Source organism: Delphinapterus leucas, chromosome 7 (genome assembly GCF_059928025.1).
Source record: "Delphinapterus leucas isolate spDelLeu-1000000601 "Yukka" chromosome 7, BTC_Dleu_Yukka2, whole genome shotgun sequence".
In the NCBI taxonomy this organism is placed as follows: domain Eukaryota; kingdom Metazoa; phylum Chordata; class Mammalia; order Artiodactyla; family Monodontidae; genus Delphinapterus; species Delphinapterus leucas.
Window position 1 is genome coordinate 52,438,455 of NC_143135.1, and position 22,371 is coordinate 52,460,825.

The 22,371-nt window shown below is 53.8% G+C and overlaps 1 protein-coding gene across 8 annotated transcripts in view; it reads left to right on the forward strand.

The window, feature by feature from the left end:
• The window catches only part of SLCO2B1 (solute carrier organic anion transporter family member 2B1), a 72,632-nt gene that overhangs the window by 20,695 nt on the left and 29,566 nt on the right, over positions 1–22,371 (forward strand). For 3 of the 8 annotated variants that reach the window (XM_089915312.1, XM_022593823.3, XM_089915313.1), the window contains exons 2-6: positions 13,559–13,689; positions 14,802–14,939; positions 16,206–16,368; positions 19,281–19,520; positions 19,754–19,852. In XM_089915312.1, coding sequence (XP_089771438.1) covers positions 13,606–13,689; positions 14,802–14,939; positions 16,206–16,368; positions 19,281–19,520; positions 19,754–19,852 — 724 coding nt within the window. In that variant the 5' untranslated portion in view covers positions 13,559–13,605. The remainder of the gene's footprint in view (positions 1–13,558; positions 13,690–14,801; positions 14,940–16,205; positions 16,369–19,280; positions 19,521–19,753; positions 19,853–22,371) is intronic. The other 5 variants (XM_022593825.3, XM_022593827.3, XM_022593828.3 and 2 more) reach the window with 5 other exon arrangements.

The following is a 22,371-nucleotide window of genomic DNA, read 5'->3' on the forward strand; positions in this document are numbered from 1 at the left end:
CTGGGGCCCACGTTCCCAGGGCGAACGGTGAGGCTGTAGGGGTAACTTGTGCGCACTGGGGTGGGGCAGGGGTTCGCAGTTCCCTACACTGAGCCAGACACATGGCCAGACCTAGTGAGGGTATGTTGAATGAATGAGTGAATGACCAGAGGGGCAGGAAGGGACACTGTTTACTCAGCTGGAGGCAGGACACCCAGCTTAACCTCCCTGATGAGACAGAGAAACCGAAAGGGCAATGGGAAGGGAGGCCCCTGGACGTTCTCCAAGCCCTGTTCTCCCTTTGAAGTAGGCAAAGATAGAGACAGACAAAGCAGACAAAAACAGAGATAGAGAGAAGTATAGTCAGACCCAGATCAAGTCCAGGGATACTCAGAGTCAGACAAAGTCTGAGACAGAAGGCCAGAGACAGCAGGAGAAGGCAAAGATCAAGAGGTGTCAGCTGGAGCAATGCAGGGACAGGGGCGACCAGCTCAGAGAGAGGGCTGTGGAAGAGACCAGGAGAGATAAAGAGAAGCAGAGACAGTGAGAGAGAGAGAGAGAGAGAGAGAGAGAGAGAGAATCAGACAGAGACAGATCAGGTGAGAGACGGGCCTGCAGACAAAGAATCCGAAAGATCAGCACAGAAAAGAAACCGATTCAGAGAAAGACCTGCACAGACCTACGTGCGTTTGTTGGTGGTGGGGCGGGGAGGAAGCGGGAGGGGAGGTGTCTTGAAGCCTTGAGAAGCCAAGTCTGGAGCGTGCCCAAAGCACCATGTGGAGAGGGCGTTGGTTCTGGGAACAGAGCGTCCTGCTGAGCTTCTTGGGCAGGAGGAGGAAGGTGGAAGAAAGAAACAAAGGGTCTTCAGATAGGGTGGCCCTCGGGCTGGATGCCCTGCAGCGATCACCTCTGGCCTTCTCCCAGCTGTCTGTGTGCCTCACACCCACTCAGACAAGGCCGGACTTGCTTCGGGGAGTGAGGCATGAGGGCTTCCTGGGCCGAGCAGGCAGACGTGGCTGTGTTGCAGCCACGGCATGGAAGGAAGGGTGGGGGTGGGTGCTTCCTCTGAGGCCCTTGCAGGGGAGGTGACAGTGAGAGTGAGTTGATTTGGAGACGGGCCACTGACAAACCAAATTCCCAGTCAGCCTTGGCCTGTTATGGGATCTGAGGGTTGGTTATCCTACGGGAAGAAACTAGTGACTTTGGCTGTACGACACCTGTCCCCCAACTGTGATTCTGACCCCTGCAGGGCTCAGCTCTGGAATATTCTCTAGCTGGCCCTCCGCTTCCCACACACACAGCAGGAGGCTGACCCCAGCTTCTGCCCACTGAGCCACCCGAAGCCACCTCTGGCCTCTCTTCCTGAGCCCCAGTCTGAGCTATGGCCAGGCTTCCCCCATGCTCTCTTTCTGGTCTGAGGGATGTGGGGATGCAGCTGGGGCAGGACACAGAGCCTGGAGCCTGGTAAGAAACCCACACACAGCTGGCCTGAGGGAGAAGGGCCAGCAGTCCCAGCCAGGGGCAGATACCAGAGAAAAGAGTCAGGGTCAGACCTGGCCGTCAGCCAAGTCCCAGCACCAACTCGCCCCGTGCCTTTAGGCAACAGGCAGAGCTTCCCGGTCTATGGGGGAGGCGCTGAAGAAAATGATCTCCCCAGACCACGCCCATTTTGTGATTCAGGGAAGCTGGTTTCCCACCTCTGCACCTTTGCTCAGCTTTACCTCCACCCGGAAGGCACCTGCCCACACCCCATTCTCGTGAAATTTGTCCTGTTTTCTAACTCCTCCAAACACCGACGCTTCCGGGAAGCCTTCCAGACTGATTCTCCCAGCTGGAAGTAACCTCTCTCCCATATGCTGTTTGACCCTCTCTTTGCAGTTCGTCCTTCCTCGTTCCTGGTATTGTTTCTGTTGTTCTCTCCAGTCCTAGGTTCACATGTGGGCCAACCCAGGGCAGGGAGGTGGGGCAAGGGAAAGAACCAGCTTCAAATTGTAGCTCTGCCTCACTAGCTTTAGGAGAATGCAGTGACATTCTCTCACCCTTTTTAATAAGTGAGGAAACACATGCTCAGAGAGGGCAAGTGACTCGTCCAAGGTCACCCAGCAAGCAAGCTGCCGAGTCGGGGCCAGAACCAGGCCTGCCCCATGCCAAAGCCTTTTCCGTTCTGTGCCATTGCCCTCGGGGCTTTCTCTTCCCTTCACACACCCCACGCTGGTGAGTCTCCACCCACCTTGGGCACTTCTCCACTGGTTCCAGACAAAGCAAGCTTTTCTCTGGGAGCTAGTGACTGGGAAGTGGGCAGGGGATTTATTCCTCCAGGCCGGGCCTGGTCCGATGCGCCAGATCTTAGGCAGCTGGGAACCACATGGCGAGCTTGCCTAGTCTAGGAGTCTAGGAGTCTCCACGATCGGATGCCAGGTATCCACTGCCCAGTTTGCTTCTATCCCTCTCTGGGACTCACTTTCTCCATCTGTGCAGTAGGTGGTAGGGGTCGGCTGAGGTGGTCACTTGGTCCCTTCCAGTGCTGAGAAGCTCAGTTTTCTGCCTCTGGAGAGAGCAATGGAGCAGAGGCCTCTTGTATGGGGCAGGCTTGGCTACCTCCAGGGTGCAAGCCTGGGCCTAGCCACACCCTGGGGGTGGAGAGGAGGTGAACTTGGTTCCTGCTCCCCCTCATGGGCTGCAGCCCAGAGCCCTAAGCACTGATGCTTGGAGTGGTGGAGAACAATGCCCGCCTCCCCAGACTGGGAGCTCCCTGGGAATGGGGTCTGATTTGATCCGTTCCTGAGGCCCCAGAACCTGGCCCAGGTGGGGCAGAGGTGGGGTATTGGGGAAGGTTCAGCACAGAAGCTCTCCTCCATCCTCCTCATGCTCCCAGCAGCCCCTGCCCCATGACATTCCTTCCCTCCCTCCAATCTGCTTTGAAAGCCTACTCTTATTGAGGACTGGAGACTGGTGATAAGGAGTGAGGTCGGGTACAATGGGGCCCTCGGGGAGTAAACAGTAAAGCACAGAGAGTGACAAGCTGGGACTCTTGGCTGGAGGAAGCAGTGTGGCCTGGGCCAATGGGCACATGTCTCTGAGCCTCAGGCTCTGTGTTTTAGGCCTAAGGAGGCCGGCCTGGATTCCCTGTGGGCTCAGGGCTCAGGGCTCACCCTCCATCCCCCGGTCCTCATCACTATTTTTAGGGTCATCTCGGGTCTAGATGGGGTAGTCAGGGCTGGAATTGGGAATAGAAAGTCCCAGCACAGTGTCTCTGACCCAGCTTGGAAAACACCAGAAAGCAACAGCTGGAGGCCAGTAACATGCTATTGTCCTCCCAACAGACCACCCAAGGATCCTGCTAGGAGGAATTTCCCAAAGATGGCAGCCAAGCCCAAGGCCCAAGACTGCCCCGCCCCAACTTCCTGTCTTTGATTCTTCCCCTGCGGAAGCCTTGTGGGACCACACGGGGAACTGAAGCCCTCAGGGGCCCCACACTGCCTCCACTCCACCCCAGGCTCATGCTGCAGCCCACCGCTTCCCCAGACTCCCACACTCCACCCTTCTCTTCTCCCTCACTCTGTTTAACTCAATTCAAGAATCATGTTTTTAAGCCTGGCCTTGAAAGATGAGAAGTGGTTTGCTGGAGAGGCAGGACACTCCAGGCTGAGGGTACAGCATGTACAAAGGCTGAGAGGTGGAAAAGAACAGGATGAGTTTGGGGAATAGCAAGCATCTACTGGGACCAGAGAAGAATGTTCACTAGGGGTGGCCTTGACCTCTTGGAGGCTGTGGCGTCCTACTCACGTGCGCCAGATGGGGTCCTCAACTCACCATTGTTGAGGGCCACAGTGTACCAGGCAGGGCATTTTCCTTTAATCCTACCAAAGCCGCTGTGTGCCAGAGAGGGCGGCTGAGGCTTAGAGAGGCTAAATAAACTGCCTAAGATCACAGCCACAATGTGGCAAAACAAATATTTGAATTCAAAGTCTTCTGTCCCAAAGGGTTTCAACAGGGACCCGATTTGGTCCATCAGGACCCAGGAGAGGACAGCCTCTGCCCAGGGGAGTCCACTGGCTAATCGGGCAGATAAGAGGGGGACATAAGTGATGCAGGAGGGTGACCAGCCTGGCATCCCAGAGAAAGGGCTGAGGGAACTGGACCAGGAGGGGCAGGGGAGGTTTATGGAGGGAGAGAGAGCTGGCATGGGCTGCAGGAGCTAGGCCAGGGAGCCAGCAGGCTGAGGCAGCCCAGGGCAATCTAGGAGATAGGAAGGGCTGGAGGCGAGGGTTAGCCACGAGGCTGGCCTCCTACACACACACCTCCAGAGAGAGGTATCTGGACAAATGGATTGCCCAGTGTCTGCGGCTAGGAAGTCATCACAGCTCAGGCCGTGGCTGTGTGAGTGCTGGTGGTTGGTAGGTTTTCCAGAAACCTCCGGGCTCCTTTGTGACCCTGCACCATCCCCTCAACCTTGGCACCTGAACATGGTTCCAGGATGGGTTCCTCCTTTGGCTCTGCTCTCCTCAGCCAGGGCATCTGGGGGAGGCTTCTCACTCTCAAAGGCAAGTTTGCCCTCGTGTGGCTTCTGCTCCCTTCTCTCCACACGTGCCTTCCAGACTGAGAACCAGACTGGCTCTGGCCCATGTCCTCTCATGGGCTGTCCTGGAGCCCACGATCTCCTAAGCATCTTCCCCTGGGAGCCCCCGTGCCAGCCCAAACTCACACGTCCAAGGCTGAGCTCACTATCACCCTACAATCCTGCCTTAAATGGTGGTACATCCAGACCAAAAGCCTTACCTCTCCCCACTCCCCTGCCCCCAGGACTCCTTGGCCTCCTGCACTCCCCATCCACCTGCTTTTCCACCCAGTCCTGTCCTTCCCATCTCCCCACTGTGGTCCATCAGCTTGTTACTCTATATCTCCACTGCCACCACCTGGCCCAGACCCCATCATCGCTCACTCCCCTGGACCCCACTCCTGCATTCTCCCTGGTCCCGGCCCACAGCCTGACTTCTCCACTCTCTCCCAAGAGGCACGGAGGTCTTCATAGGAGGCCAAATGAGACCTCATCACTGGGCTCAGGACAAAACCCAGCCCTCCAGCCTGGCATTCAAGGGTGGTCATAGCCTGGCCCGTCCAACCACTCCAGCTTCACCTCCCCACCTTGACCCCAGTGCTCCAGTCTTGCTGGACTATTCGTTCCCTGAGCAGTCTTTGCACTTTCATACTTCTGCCCTTTACTTTGATGTTTCCTCCCCCAGGAATCCTTCCAGAACCTTTAAGTGTAGTCTAGGACCTCTTCACTATGTTTCTATAGTCTTGGAACTTCTTGTGTCACACAGTGAGCACATGTTGTGATTCTGTATTAGGTGTTTGCCCTGATCACACACACACACACACACACACACACACACACACACACCCTGGTAGCTCCCTGAGAGCGGGCACCTGGGCTGCTTGCTTCCAAGACCCCGGCCACCTGTCTTGTGGAGCTGACAGTATGTGTGGAAACAATCTTCATTCTTACTCCTATAACAAGCAGAGACAAGCTCCATCCCCACCGTGGTGACCCTGGGCAAGTCATGGCCTTTTCTGGTCTTGCTGCCTCACCCTTCAAAGGGTTAACCTAGCCTTGGCTTCCTGTCCAGCAGACTCCTCAGGCCCAGGGTTGCTGTGGGTCACAGATGGGGAAGCCCACAGGCAGGTGAAAAGGGTCCTGAAGCAGGCCAGGTGGGCCCAAAGAGGCTCTAACAGGGCAAATTGCCACATGAAAGGCAAGCATCTTAGACCAGCTGAGTGTTTCCATATAGGAAGGTAGGCCCAGTGTTGCCAGATCTGCTAATCTTTCAAGAAAAAACAAAATTCGGGAGTTTTGTGTGAAATTTCCTGATTTTTTAAATGCTGGCAACTAACTTAAAAACACTCAGCGAGCCAGCATTGTACAAGCCAAATAAAAATGTCTAGGAGTCAGATGTGCCCCCAGGCAGGACTGCCGTCCGCCCCGCACAACTCCAGAGGGTGCCGTTCACTTCATGGCGCACAGCTCATGCAGCTACACATGCGGCCTTTGGCCAGGGCCTCCCCGTTGTAACCTCTGCCCTGTATTATCTCTCTGCTAGTTCCTCTGACCACCCTGGCAAAGCGTGTGTGGTGGCAGGGGTAGGGGAGAGTCCTTTCCTTCTCTTGCACAAGGAAATTATCAGGAAAAAAAATAAAGGTAGGGTTTTCCTGGTGGCACAGCGGTTGAGAGTCCGCCTGCCGATGCAGGGGACACGGGATCGTGCCCTGGTCCAGGAAGATCCCACATGCCACGGAGCAGCTGGGCCCGTGAGCCATGGCCGCTGAGCCTGCGCGTCCGGAGCCTGTGCTCTGCAACGGGAGAGGCCACAACAGTGAGAGGCCCTCGTACCGCAAAAAAAAATAAATATAAAAAATAAATGTCTTGGAGTGCAGCAGGTGAGGATGGAGAGGGGAGGGAAGACAAGGAGACAGCAGAGGGAGGCTTCCAGAGGGTTCTGTGCCTCTTCAGGGAACAGGAGGAGGTGAGAGAGCACTGCTGGGCTGAGTGTCCCACTGCAGGACAGTAAGTTCTGAGGCCTGGTGGCCAGGCCTGGAGATAGCTCCCTGGTGAATTTGGGGCAAACACTGACAAAACTGACACTGTGCAGCATCTTGGAGTTAAAGGATGTTACCTGTGTGACCCTCGTGCAGGCTTGAGAGGTAAGGCTCATTATTCCTATTTTGCAGAGGCTCAGAGAGGTCTAATTGCTGTCCCGAGGCCACACTGGGTCTGAGTGACCCTAGATCGTGCTCTCTCTGCTGAGGGACAGGCTGGAATGTTCTGGAGAAAAAGTGCCCTTTCCTTGTCCCTCCTTGGTCCAAGCCCTCTTCCTCCATCCTCAGGATATGAGAATTCTCCCAGGCTCTCTCGGCATTTCTCAGCCCGTCCCTCCTCAAAGTTCAAATCTGGGCCTTGGTTATGAGTCCTGAACTTTCACCATACTCAGGTCCCCTGGACTGAGGGCCACATGTCCTTCTCACCATATTTCTCTGTCCAGCCTTGCCCTGACAGTGCTCTCTGAGACCCTCAGAAGAGGGTGTTGACTGACCAATGAAATGACTAACTGACCAGCTAAAGAATCAGCTGGTAGAATGGCCGACTGTCCCCATACAACCACCTTTGACAATTAACTGGAGGGAAGCCAGGCCAGAATAAGAAATGGCTACATGGGGATTATTTTTCGTAGGTTCTAAGGCCATCATTGGCAGCCACCATCTCATGGTTGCTGTTAGGGGCCCAGGTGTCAGACAGACCTGAGTTCCAGTCCAGGCTTTGCCATTTACCAGCCCCAGGACCTGGATAAGCCCCTTCCCCTCTCTGTGCTTCAGTTTCCTCATCCACATCATGGAGTCACAGCAGCTACCTCAACCGTTTGCTAGGAGGCTGGGTGAGTGTGCCCAGCCCAGCACATAGGGTGGCCCCAGGACAAAATCCTCCATCAGGCCACTTCCTGTAAGGGTAGAAGGTGAGCCAGAGAGCTGGGTCTCCCAACCCCCCGCCTGCCTGGCCCTTCAGGGCTGAACTTTCTCCTGGTTCCCAAGTTCTAGATGTGGCAATGCTCCCTGCTGTCCCAAAGCAAGTATGAAGGCAGGTGGGGGGGTTTGTACCTGACAGGGAAGAAAACAATGTTCACTGAGCACCTGCTATGCACCGTGTCAGTGCTGGTTCCCCACATGTTAGTGACACAACCTGCCAATAAGACAAAGTCTGTTATTTACCCAGATAAGGGACAATACCACTTCTCAAAGCTTTGGCAGTATCTCGGAGTGGGGAGGAAAGGTCAATATTTGTTGAGAATTTGGAAGTTTGTTTTACAGCCAGTTCTTCAGAATGGGGAGAGAGGTGGGTGAGGGAGGGATGACCAGGATTGGGTAAGATTAGTGATACCACAGTCCAGGGTTTTCTGGTAGAAACAGCAAGGTGAGGATCTGGGGGGCAGAGATTCGAAGAATCTGAGGTGCACACCCTGTTGATGGTTTCCCTTGAAGAGTCGCTCCGTCTTTTCGGAAGTTCCTGTCATAAAAAATCAAGCCATTTGCTGGGGCTGCTCAGTCTAAGAAGAGTAAAAACTAAAAATGCTAATGAAGACAGTGGAATAGCAAAGTCAAGTTAATGTCATCGGTAAGGTGTGGTTTGGGGCCTCTAGTGTCCAGGCTGAACGTGGCGGGAGGGTCTGGTTCTCGGGGCGTTCTCGGCAGTGGGCAGTAGGGATTGCTGGCCCTGTGTTGAGGATGAGGAAGCAAAGGGGCCGCTGGTCTAAGGGATCAAAACCAGCTGGGGGATTAAAACCTGGGCAACTGCCTCCACAGCTAGGGAGCGTGCACGGCGGGAAGGGGTCCGGGTCCTCAGGTCTTGCGGTTGACTGGGGCTTGGATGGGAAAGAGAGAGTTGATCCAGAGACGGAATGATTGGAGCTGTCGGAGGGAGGCGTTAACGTGGAGGAACCAGGGCTGCGTGGAAGGAAATGGGTTCAGGTGGGTCTGTGGCCTCAGAGGTACTTGAAGATTATCAGGAGAGGGGAGAGCATTGGCCCTCAGGAGGCCTACTGTGTGCCAAGCCTGAGCCAGGCGCCCGAGATGCCTTACCTCCTTGAGTAGATGCTATATCCTCGCCTTACAGAGGAAACAGACTGAGAAAGATAAAGGGGCACATCCAGGCTCGCAGCCCCATATCTGCCTGAGATGTGCTGTTTATAGCTGGAAGGTGGCTGGAGTAGGCAGGCCCCTGCGCCTTTCCAGGAAAGAACGGGCAGGGAAAATCAGCCCCTCCTGTCAGGCTGCTCTCTGAACCTTGCCCCTCATCCCCCAGACTCAGACTCCTGGCCGTGGAGGGGGTATGGCCACAGCCAGGACCCCGTGCCTTGCACACATCTGGAGTCTCTGACTGAACTGAAGGTCTCTGGCTGACAGACTTTCGGGGCAACTTTCTGACTGGCTTTCTGAGCAGCTGCTCTACAGTGAGTGGGCAATTGACAGCCCGAACAGACAAGTCTCCTGAAGGACAGTGGGCTAGTGGACCAGTGACTTACCAGCTGATGGGCATGAGTGCATGAGCAGCCACATGACCCACCGACAGGCACACAGGCCCCTTGCCTGCCAGCTCTGGAGCTGCGGGCTGCCAGCCCTTGGAACCCCCTGGCATACCTGGGGCCCCCAAAACTGGCTACCCAACTAGGAGAGGAAGAGGCTGGAATTTTTTCCTGGGACCTGGTTCCCTGCCTCTCTCCTTATTCCTACAGGCCAGCCCAGCTCAGCCCAGGTTCACTCCCTCAGCTGCCCTCTCTCCTGTCAGGGCTGGCCCTTGAAAAAGCCTTCAGAGGACGGGAAGGGCCTCAGAGACAGCAGGTGAGGTGAGGTGGACACACAGCCCTGGATTCAGGACCCTCCTTCCAGGGCGAGTTCTATCCCTTATCAGGGAGTCAGACTGTCTGCTGCCAGCCCCCCTATAGAGGCGTCCAGCCCACGGGAAGGGGTCAAAGGGGACTGACAACCGATCTGACCAGCCCTGTTCAGTGACCGACTGGCCACCCAACACACTGACTGGTGGCTGCTCTCAGAACCCAGGCGGAGGGCCCAGGGCCAGGGCTTCCCTCCTCCACCCAGAGGCTCACACTATAGACTGGGCCACAGGAGGGTGGAAGGTCCTGAGCTGGTCCATTGACCTTTGCCCCCTCCCTCATCCATCCCCTGGGTTTCTTTCAGAGCTGGGGATCCAGGTCAGTGACTTCTGACCTTCCAGCCTCAGCTCCAGCCTCATCATCTGGTTGGCCTGGCCCCTTGGGGGCGGACACTGCTGCCTTCCAGGTGGCCTGGCTAGGTTTGGTTGGGCCAAGACAGAGAAGAACATTGTGCTTCTTCCCCTCATCAGATCTGTGCAAGGAGCACAGAGTGACATTGAGGTGAACACCTCGGCTCGTGTTCCTGCACCAACAGGAGTCAGCAGAGCTAGTTACCTGTGAGCCTTGGTGCCCTCATCAGAAGCATAGAGATCATGAGGTCCCAAAGGCATGGAGTCGTGGAGATGCTTCACGAGCATGCAGAATGTGCATGCAAGCCTTTACATACATGGACAGCATGTAGCACAGCCTCTGTGCTACAGTAGGCGACTGGTCTCTACTGGTGAGAGGAACTGGGGTTCAGAAATCACCCTGTCAACCTCCTCTGGTTGAGTTTGCTTGGAACCCCCTCACCTTCTCTTCTCCTTCAAAGTGACCTCCACAGAGCCTCGCCCCAACTTCCCTTATCTAGACCAACCCCTTATCTCCTCCCTGTCAGGTGTCACTTTTGTTTCAGCATCTCCTTGTTTCCTCTGAGTGTTCATACCCCACAAAAGGGACTCCTTCCCAGCCACACACACTTCCATTTCCTCAACCAAATTCCTCAAGCTATTTGTTGTTTTTGTTTTTAATTAATTTATTTTTCAAAATTTATTTATTTTTGGCTGTGTTGGGTCTTCGTTGCTGCGCGCAGGCTTTCTCTCGCTGCGGCGAGCAGGGGCTACTCTTTGTTGCGGTGCACGGGCTTCTCATTGCAGTGGCTTCTCTAGTTGCACAGCATGGGCTCTAGGTGCACGGGCTTCAGTAGTTGTGGCACATGGGCTCAGTAGTTGTGGCTCGCGGGCTGTAGAGCACAGGCTCAGTAATTGTGGCACACGGGCTTAGTTGCTCCGCGGCATGTGGGATCTTCCTGGACCAGGGCTCAAACCCGTATCCTCTGCATTAGCAGGCGGATTCTCAACCACTGTGCCACCAAGGAAGTCCCTCCTCAAGCTATTTAAATAGACATTTTCCCAAAGATATGGCCAATAAGCAATGAGAAGATGCTCAACATCATTAGTCATTAGGGAAAATCAAATCAAAACCACATGAGGGTTATTTGTAGTGAGGTGGATGGACCTAGAGTCTGTCATACAGAGTGAAGTTAAGTCAGAAAGAGAAAAACAAGTACCATATGCTAACGCATATATACGGAATCTAAAAAAGAAAAAAAAAAGGTACTGATGAACCTAGTTTCAGGGCAGGAATAAAGAGGTAGACATAGAGAATGGACTTGATGACCCAGGGGTGGGTGGGGTGGGACGGCGAAGCTGGGGCGAAGTGAGAGTAGCATGGACATCTATACACTACCAAATGTAAAATAGTTGGCTGGTGGGAAGCAGCTGCATAGCACAGGGAGATCGGCTCGGTGCTTTGTGACGACCTAGAGGAGTGAGATAGGGAGGGTGGGAGGGAGGCTCAAGAGGGAGGGGATACGGGGACATGTGTATGCATGTGGCTGATTCGCTTTGTTCTGCAACAGAAACTAACTCAGTATTGTGAGGCAATAATACTCCAATAAAAGTCTATTAAAAAAAAAACCACATGAGATATCATTTCACACCCATGAGGATGGCTATAATCAAAGAGGCAGACAATAATAAGTATTAGCAAGAATGTGGAGAAGTTGGAACCATCATCCATTGCTAGCAGGAGTGTAAAATGGTGTTAGAAAACAGTCTGGCAGTTCCTCAAAAAGTTAAACATAGGGCTTCCCTGGTGGCGCAGTGGTTGGGAGTCTGCCTGCCGATGCGGGGGGCGCGGGTTCGTGCCCCGGTCTGGGAGGATCCCGCGTGCCGTGGAGCGGCTGGGCCCGTGGGCCATGGCCGCTGGGCCTTCGCGTCTGGAGCTTGTTGCTCTGTGGCGGGAGAGGCCACAGCGGTGAGAGGCCCGCGTACCGCAAAAAAAAAAAAAAAAAAAAGTAAACATAGAGTTACCATATGACCTAGGAATTCGACTCCTGGCTATATACCCAAGAGAACTGAGAAAGAAATAAATAAATAAATAAATACACACACACACACACACACACACACACACACACACACACACACACACACAAATTTGTATATGAATATTCACCGTACCTGAAACAAATGTCCATCAACAGATAAATGGTGAACAAAATGTGATTGATATATAGCCATACCCTGCAATATGATTCAGCCATTAGAAGGAATGGAGCATAGATACATGCTACAACATGGATGACCTTTGAAACATTATGCTAAGTGAAAGAAGCCAGTCACAAAAGACCACATATTGCATGATTCCATTTATATGAATGTATATGAAATGTCCAGAATAGGCAAACCCAGAGAGCCAGAAAATACATCAGTGGTTGTCAGGAAATGGGAGGAGGGAGGAATGGGGAATGACTGCTAATGGGTGCAGGATTTCTTACTGGGGTGATGAAAATATTCTGGAATTAGATAGCGGTGGTAGTGTATGACTTTTTGAATGTACTAAAACCACTAAATTGTATACCCTGAAAGGGTAGGTTTTACGGTGTGTGAATTATATCTCAGTTTTGAAAAATTCCTTAGGCTCCCAGGTATCTTGTGTGAGGAGCACAAAACCCTCACTGGCGGTGGCAGGCCTCCGTAGTCCCTCCCTGAGTTTGCCTTCCATCTCCCTGGAGATGGGGTGAGAGGTCCCACACCCCCTCTCTGTGTCAGAAGTGTCCTCAGGGCAATTTTCAGGCTCCAGCGGAGATTGTTGAATGAGCGGAAACTCCTGCCAGGTTGAGAGGCATCTGAGACAATGGAGTGGCTTCTGCAGGAAGCGGGACCCCAGAAGGGGAGCAAGGCCAAGGAGGCCTGGGCTGCCAGGGGGTGCAGGTGGTTTTCATCTAAATGGAGGGGTGAAGTCTCCCAAGGCCAGGCTTCCAGGCTCCTCACTGAGATTAAACGTCAAGAGACCCTGAGAGATGCCTCTGAAGGGACTGCAGTGAGTGGGAGACTGACATGGTTACCATGGTTACCATGGGAGAAAACCAGGCACACGTAATGGGGCCAAGAATCCAGGTTCTAACCTAGCTCTACCTTCTGAGTCATCTCCACACATGGGGCCTCAGTTTTTCAAGGGTTAAATGAGAGGGGTTAAATGGGACGACCTCTTAGTGCCCTTTCTGTGCAGACCAGCAACCTGGTTCATGTACGACTTGGGCATTGGGCTGGTTAGTTCTGTGATTATAGCCAGGGTGGTGCCCTGTGGAGGTGTTGGTATCTGTTCCAAACTACCCCCAGGAAAAGCTTTTATGTCCTGACTTTGGACCAAGACTTGACCATGCACTGGACCCCAGACCTCTGATCCTAGACTGAGCCAGACAGACACAGACCCAGACCCAAAGTCAGCCTCCAGGAACACTGGATGTCTCACAGATATAGGCCCCAGGGGGGCTAAGGCTGTGCATTTCTACACCAAGACCACAGCTTAAAGGTTATGTGGCAGCATCAGAAACTTCTCCCTAGAAGGAAGCTTTACGCTGGGAATGGAATGAAGGTGTGAATAGGTGGTCCCAGTGGGATCTGACCAGCATGGGCACATGGAGCACACACACACCCTCTTAGGAAGGGCTCTTTCAGCACCTGGGACGCAGGAAGGCTGATGGTGCTTTGACTCAGATTCTCACCAACCCCTGAAACACCTTGGGCTACCCGGTCAGGGCCATTCTCTGGGATTCCATCTCCACTCTCATGCCCTGGCTGTCTGTCCCACAGGGCCAATTGGTGAGGAGCTCCAGGTGCCAGACAAGGACACCAAGGCCATGGTGGGCACAGAAGACACACCTGGAGGCAAAGCCAGGCCAAATCCTCAAGATTTGCGGCCAAGTGTGTTTCACAGCATCAAGGTACCTCTCAGGGCCTGGCAGGAGCAGGGCCATCCAAGCCCAATAGAACAGGCTCTGACACTTACAGGCTATAAAATGCCAAGCAAGTTGCTGCCTTTCCCTGAGCCTCAGCTTCCTCATCTGTAGAATGGGTAGCTGTGATCTACAGAAGCACTTAGCTTGGTTTCAGGCACATGTTCTCTCCTTCCAGAGAGGCTGCTCTGTGGGCAGTGGGTGACCAGTCTTCTTGGCTCCTGTTTTTTAGCAGGAAAGAGAAGGACCCCAGGGATCCTGAACCTGTATGAATACTGGGAGTGTTGGCTCCAAGGGCAGCCCTAAACATCCAAGCCTCCACCAGCACCTACAGGGTGCCAGGCCCTGTGCCGGAAGCTGTCCCCACATGGTCTTATTTAGTTCTCATAATAACTTGAGGAGGCAGGGGTGTCTTCCTTGTTGCACAGATGAGGAAACTGAAACTCAGAAGAACAGACACTCTATTTTTTAAGCTCTGGCATAAACACCCTATTTTTAATTCTTTGAAGCAAGCTTTTTCTTCTCTTAGGAATTCTGCCAGTTTTTCAGTAGGAGTACAGGCAGGGAGGGTGTTCGGGTGAGGCTGAGTGAGGTGGGGTGGGTAGCTTGGGGGTTTGCTGTGTGCAGGTGGTCTCCCAAGGGAGCTCCAGGGGAGGACTGGGTGGGGTGGGATCTGGGGAGCTTCCTGGGGAAAGGGGCAGGGTGATGGAACACGGAGCGGGGTCCAGTCCAGCCTGGGGGACCTCTGGGGGTCAGAGGGGCTCCTGTCATCCTTGGCCCCATGAAGACCCTACTCTCAGTCCTGTGGATTTCAGGTCGCCCCCGGGCTCCTGGGGTACCCAGGAAAGCTTTCCTAGTTTTTAGGCCTGTGTGAGAATCCATGCATTACTCCAGTATCTCTCTCTCTCTTCTTGTTCTGGACTCTTCCTCTCTTCCTCTCTCTCCTCCTGTGTGACTGTCTCCTCTGACTCTGTTTCCCTATCGCGTGGCCTCACTTTCCCTCCCTCTCTCCAACCCCATCTCGTCTATCTACCACCCACCCGCCGCGATCTCCCCGGCCCTCCGCCCACCCGCTGCCATCACCACGGCCCCTCCGGCAGTTCTTCGTGCTGTGCCACAGCCTGCTGCAGCTGGCGCAGCTCATGATCTCCGGCTACCTCAAGAGCTCCATCTCCACGGTGGAGAAGCGCTTCGGCCTCTCCAGTCAGACCTCGGGGCTGCTGGCCGCCTTCAACGAGGTACTGGCCCCGGCACAGCCGCAGGGTGGGACAACCCCTCCCTCACTGCCCCAACATAAACCCTTTCCCCCAGTGCCACATGCAATCCCATCTTAGCTCCTTCCTATCCCACCTTTGGGGGTCCCTCTTGGGGGACACGGAGGATTTTAGAGCTAGCCAAGGTCCCCATGTCCCCCCATTCTCCTTTTGGTTCCTTCACCTTTTCAGGCACCCGGCTATTGTCTGCCCCAGGAAGGAATCAGAGGAAGCCAATTCAACAGTAGTGAGAGAGGTTTAAATTAGATCAAAGGCAGAACTTTGGGACCTTGGCGTGGTTGGGGGAGGGGATGATTCTACAGCGCAGAGTTGCCCCAGGATCCACAGTCCTCTGCCTCTGGGATGACAGCCAGACAGCCAGGAGTGGACAATCCGCTTTGGGTGGACTGGGAGATCAGAGTCCAGCTGTGCCCAACCCCTTCCCCAACAGATGTTTTCATCCTCAGAAAAGGTCACGGTCCTGAGAACACTCTCTTTCTCCCTGACCCCCAGTAGATTTCTGTGAAATTCTCTCTCCCTTGGGTGATGTGTCACATTCCTCCCAACCCAGGGCCTGTGGTCTACACCGAGTCCCCAGGTGTTCCTTAGCACTCCATCCTCAGATCTCAGAGGTGGGAAGAGAACGTCATTACCTGGGGTCTTGGGCAAGTCACTCCCTGACTCTAGGCCTGTGTCCCATCTATAAAATGGAGAATGACTGTCCTTCCCAGGATCAGTCCTCCCACTGACCTTCTGCTGATACTGCCCCCCTCCATCGGCAAGGAGGTAAGGGGTAAGTACCCCACCCGCGGTCACCAACCAGTGAGCCGCAGAGTGGGGTGCACATCCCAGCTTCTGACAGCAGAGCCGCCCTTCCCTGCAAACTCTTACGTCCCCTTCAGCACCCACATCCGAGGGTTTTGATTCTAAGGCTCAAAATCCAAGCCTTAGTCCTCTGGCTTTAGACTTTGTTTCTCATTCATGACTTCCCAGAAGTTCTAACACAGGGCCCAACCCACATTCTAGAATAAAATTGAACTTCTGGCCCTGTCCACGCTGCTCTAATTTCTCTCCTCTAATGGGACACTAGGGCCCTTCCTAGGAGGACCCAGAATCTGTATTTTTAAGACGGACCCAAATGATTCTTATTCAACCAGCTAGTCCATTCTACAGAAGGGAACACTGAGATTGGCGAGAGCGACAAGGCCGGCCCTCTGGCCCACTTGAATGGGTCCTCTCATCCCTTTGCAGGTGGGGAACACGGCCCTGATCGTGTTTGTGAGCTATTTTGGCAGCCGGGTACATCGGCCCCGCCTGATCGGCTATGGAGCTGTCCTCGTGACCCTGGCAGGCGTGCTCATGGCTGTCCCACACTTCATCTCAGAGCCCTACCACTACGACCACACCAGCCCCGGTAAGAGCAGGAGGGGCTGGGCTGAGGGTATATCTGAGCTGCTGCATTACTGCGCACAGGGCCCCGCCCCAGGCCTCCAGCGGTTAGGATGGGCCCAGCTTCCCAGAACACCTACTAGTCCTCCCCACACCCCCCACTGCCTCCTTCAGCCCGGGCACATCCCTCAGGCAGCCCTGGGCAGTGGGGTAGTGGGTAGTCCTGGGGCAGAGAGGTGAGGCCCTCTGGGCATCTCTTGGTGAGGGCCTGCTTGTGTGTCACTGCTTTTATTTTTGAGGTGAGGGTGGGTTTACAATGCAGCCCACTTTAGGGCCTGGCCTGTGTGGGTCCTCAGGAAATATTTATGGATAATAATATATAATATATAATAATTTGTGTATAATAATAACAATATCACACACCACTTACTAGGCACCACTCTTCTAAGCCCTTTATGTGTATTGACGCATTTAATCTTCACAAGAAGCCAAGACATTGATGAAAGAAAGAATGAATGAGTGAATGAACAAATAAAACCATGAAAGAATTTGGGACAGGAATAGTGAAACCCCTGTTGAGCCCAGTGGGATTTTGTTGAGAGTCAACTTGACAGATGGATGCCTGTCCCTTGGAGAACGACTCAGGCAGCCTTCCCTGTCCCATCCACCTCTCCACCCATTCACCCATCTACCCATCCATCCACCTACCCATCTACCCATCCACCCATCCATCCACCAAGCCCTCAACAATCCTTCTGGTGGTCCACCCAAGAAACCCTTAGTGCTGCCTATTTTGTGCTGGACCCTCTCAGGGGACTCAGTCCTTGCCTACTGGGAGCTCCCAGTCTGGGAGAGGAAACAAACAATACCTCCCCTTCCCCCACGCATTGTATCAATTGTGTGAGGAAGGAAGAACAGCACCGAAGGAGCCCAGGGAAGGAGCCCACGGCCCAGCCTGCGTCATGGAAGGCTTCCCAGGGGAGGAGCGCTGTCAGAAAGCATCCTTCCTCCCTTGTCCTCCCATCAGCTCAGACACCGGAGCTCCTACTCTGTGCCAGGCCCAGGGGTGGAAAGATGGAGCAGGTACAACCAGCCCCGAGAAGCTGCGAGGGAGCGTGGGTTGGCGTGAGCATGGGCAGCTGTGCCGCAGGCCAGAACGTCCAGCACCAGACAGCCAGGGGGAGCCGGTAGAGCCCTGAGTAGGGGAAGGATACTGGAGGCTGGAGTGAGCTGGAGGAGGTGGCAGTTGAGAGAAGGTGGGCATTTCAGGTGGAGGGAACCGCACAGGCAATGGCTGGGAAGTGGGGTAAGTCCAGGAAGAAAGCAGAGTGGTTATCTAGGCCTGAGTGGAGAACTGTCAAGAGGCCTGACTAGGATGCTGAAAAATTACACTTCCTCACATTCCTCTGTCCAGAATCTTCACTTTAACAGGGATTTTCCTGTGCAGGGTCACACACATTCTTCATCCTCACTGCCATACAACACCCTTCTGCTCCGCATGAAACCCCAAGCAAACCTCTTCTCCTGCCTGAGCCTCAGTCTCCACATCTGTACAATGGGTGGACTGGACTTGGTGACCACCAAACACCCACGCTGCTCTGACATACAAGGCTGTTTCATTCACTCGTTCCTCCTCATTAATGAATTACTTATCATTAGTATTTATGTGCCAGGCCCTCTGCTAGGTACTGGGGACCCAGGGGTGGAAAAAAAAAGATCTTATTAAAGATCCCCATAATAATCCTCATATCTAATGTCTAGTAGGCACTGTGCACAGGCACCAATCACCACTCCTAACGCTTACAACCCTTTGAGCAGGTGTTATCATTATCCTATTTTATAAGTGAGGAAACTGAGGCTCAGAGAAGGAGGTACTTCCCCAAGGCCCAAAGCTAGTAGACGTGCTCTGGTAGCCTGGCCCTAGAGCCTCTGCTCTGAACTACTGAATTATTCTGCTTCTGAATTCCATATTTGTGTAGAGCTTCCATCCTAGGGGGCTTGTTCAACAGATGACGGATGAAGCCGAGCCCAGAGGGGCTGAGGGCCTCTCTGCCAAAGTCTCACCGTCTTCAACCCAGGCAGTCTTGGTTGAGGGTCCAGGTCCTTGACCTTGGTTCACATGGCTTTTTCCAGCCCTAAAGAGTGGCTCTCTGGGCTGGGTGGACATGGCTCAGAGTTCCCAGAAAGGGCTGGGCCAGCCGCAGAGAGAAGGCCACTTCTACACCCGCATTCGGGATAATAATAGTATGAGGGTCTTCTTAAGTTTGCTCAGCAAATATTGGTGAGCTACAGGAAACAAATGTCTGGTACTAATTTAAGAAATTTCCCTTTATTGCACTCTGCATCTGTGCCCCGAGCTGACACCGAGCCTCCCCATAATGAAGGTCAAGGGCACTAGAGCCCTCCACAGCCCAGGCCCAGTGTCCCCTCTCTTGCCTGGCCCTGTCTTCAGCCCTGGCCTCGACCTTTACACTCTGTGAGCCAGCCATGCTGAACTTCTCAAGCTCTTGGTTTTGCATGTGCTGTGACCTCTTTCTGGAACACCCTCCCCCACCTTCCCTTTCTGGAAAATCTTTTTTGTTCTTCTCCACCCAGTTCAAACTCCACCTCCTTCGACCGCCCCACCCCTTCCACCTAAGAGTCACTGTTGCCATGGCACTTCCACATACCTCTGCTCAGAGGGGTGGCATACTGTGGTTTAAGAGCATGGACTCAAAGCTGGACTGCCTGGGTTCCAATCCTGGCTCTAACCCTTGCTAGTTGCTGTCTGAGCGTCAGTTTTCTCATCTGTAAAATGGGAGTAATGAGAGCATCCCTTCCCTGGGTTTGTTGTAGGGGTCAGATGATTTATATACAGGGCATTTAGAACAGTACCTTGCATCAGTAAGTGCTATATAAGTCTTAGGTATTGTCCTAATGTTTTTTATCATCTCTCAGCAGACATGCCACAGGACTTTGAGGCCTCCCTGTGCGTGCCCACCACTGAGGCCCCAACCTCAGCCCCAGCCCCATCCAACAGCAGCTGCTCAGGCTACACAGAAGTCCAGCATCTGGCCGTGGTGGGGATAATGTTCACGGCCCAGACCCTGCTCGGTGTGGGCGGGGTGCCCATTCAGCCCTTTGGCATCTCCTACATTGATGACTTCGCCCACAACAGCAACTCACCCCTCTACCTCGGTGAGGACCTGTCCCACTCCTCGGGCTCTGAGGGAGGGCGCGGCCCAGGTCAGGCTAAGTATGAGTCCCTGACCTCTGCCCCATGTGGCTGGTAAAGGGCCGGAGAAGCCCTGGAGAGCTCTCCGGCCCTGACCAGGGGAGATGGGCTGCTCTTGCCTGTTGGAGGCTGGGCAGGCACTAACCTGCAGAGGGAAGCCGGGCTAGAGGGGTCTAACCTAGGCTTCCTGTCGCAGGGATCCTGTTTGCAGTGACCATGATGGGGCCAGGCATGGCCTATGGGCTGGGCAGCCTCATGCTGCGCCTTTATGTGGACATTGATCGAATGCCGGAAGGTGAGCCTCAGAGCACACAGTTGTCCCCAGGGGCACATAGACACAGCTGACTGACCACTGGTCTCATAGGAGACACTGAGCCAGGGGACCCAGGTTCAAATCCCAGCAACCCCATGACCTTGGACATGCCTCTTTCTTTTTTTTGCGGTACGCGGGCCTCTCACTGTTGTGGCCTCTCCCGTTGCAGAGCACAGGCTCCGGACACGCAGGCTCAGCGGCCATGGCTCACGGGCCCAGCCGCTCCGTGGCATGTGGAATCCTCCCGGACCGGGGCACGAACCCGCATCCCCTGCATCGGCAGGCGGACTCCCAACCACTGAGCCACCAGGGAAGCCCTGGACATGCCTCTTAACCTCTCTGAGCCTCAGCTTTCCCATCTTTGAGATGCTCTCTGTCCCGCCCACCTCCCAAAGCTGTAATCACAATGCAGTGAGAATGTGGAGATAAGCTACAAGGAGCCGTCAGATGGAGAGTTATAGGTGTTGTCACTATTGTTACGTGTCTTCACCTAGTTCCACCCCTGAGCTCCCCCAGGCCCCTGCTCAGATACACTGTGGAGCAGACAGGGCCACATACTCTTCTTGGCCTGTGGGGCACTCCCATCTGTCGGGGGACAAGCCTCAGGACACAGAGAGGACACTGGCGTGCCGGAGAGAACTTTGGAGCAGGACTCAGCTACATTGGCCATCTCAGATGGGAAATCCACTGGGTGACCTCTAAGGACCGTTCCAGCTCTGACCACTCAGAGCCTGACAACCTGTGCTGAGGGCACCGTTTGGGGAATAGTGGTCTCTGATCCAGGTAGTGGTCAGTGTGGGCCAAGGAGTGGAACTGAAGCTGGGTCCGAAGGCAGCCAGGAGGGAGGAGTGTTGGGGATCCCAGAGTCCTGGCGCTCTGTGAGGAGTGGGAGTGGAATTTTTTTAGAACAGGTCACTGTGGCATCTCAGCTGCCTCTGGTCACACCAAGTAGCTCTGAGCCCCCAGCTCTGCCTTCTGCCTCGTGGTGCTCAGATGTCCCATCCCTCACCTGGAGATTTTCAAGCAAGCCCTAGAAGCCTCAGGTGACACATGTACAGGTAGATGGACAGGCAGATTCTGCTTCTTGTTCTCTGGCTTTTGCCCACGGGTGCCTCCAGTCAGGACAGGCCTGGGCAGCTCTGAACAAGAGTCGCTAGGGATAACCCTGCCCCACCTCCCTTCCTTCTAGAAAGCTGGGCCAGGAGCCAAATGTGGACTCTGGTTGTAACTCCTCTCTCCCTCAATGGAACAGCCTTGGGAGTCAGGAGTCAGTTTCCCAGACACACCCCAGCTCAGGGGATGGGGGTATGTTTCTGGCTCTGTTGACATCATCCTGGCAGCTATGCCACCTTCACAGGAAGATGTGGCACTCCTGTGGACCAATGTGCCACCTCCCTAATCCTTCTTTCTCTCTGGGGGATTGCATGGGTTGGGCGGGTCATATCCACTGCAGGCACAGACTGGTATGTGAGAAGCGGATCTGAGTTGTGTGTGTGAGTTCCCACCAGCCTGGCACAGAAGCCAGGCAAGTGGAAGAGGGAATCAGTGCAGAAGCCAACTTTGCCCCCAGTTTTACAGAGGCATTTGCTGAGTGCTGACTGTGTACTCTGGCCCCTGTCCAGGAGGAGCTCAGGATCAAGCACCTGGGAATCAGCCCCACTCATGGGGTTGGTGTCATCATGCATCTGTATTGTTAGAAAGTGTTTGCAGACGCTGTTGAAGGAGGAGGTACCCAACTCAGCCTTGGGGTCAAGAGGCCTGTTGGGAGAGGGGGGCACTCCAGTCAGGAGGTACACCTGGGATAATCTTGTCCTAATTACACCTGGAGGGGGATCAAAATCACCTGGGGATTTTTTAAAATGTTTTTTTATTGTGGTAAAAGTCACATAATATAAAACATACTATTTTAACCCTATTTAACTGTACAGTTCAGTGGCACTAAGTACACTCACATTGTTATGCAACTCTCACCATCCTCCATCTCCCGAATTTTTCACCTTCCTAAACTGAGGCTCTGTCCCCATTAAACACTAACTCCCCATTCCCCCTCCTCACCTCCCACTCCCACCCTCACCCCTACCCCCCCGGCCCCTGGCATCTACCAGTGTACTTTCTGACTCTATGAATTTGACTTTTCTAGGTACCAAGTATAAGTGGAGTCAAACAGTATTTGTCTACACCTAATGTATATTGGAATGCATTTTTAAGATTAACTTAATATATGTCCTGCAAAGACTGTACCTTCTTTTTTTTTTTTTTTTTCCCTCCCTGTGCTATACAGTAGGTGGGGAACTTGTTAAAGGCACAGATTCCTTGGTCACCTTCCCACCCCAGCCTGTGGCAGTTCTAAGCTGGTCATGGGTAAGGCCAGGTGTTTTTGACAAGCACCCCTTGTGATTTTAATCATCGTGCAGGTCTGAGAACCACAAAAGTCATCCTAGCCATCAGTTCCCTAATAATAATCACAGTAGTAACAGTAAAGCAAAGAGAAAACACCCACG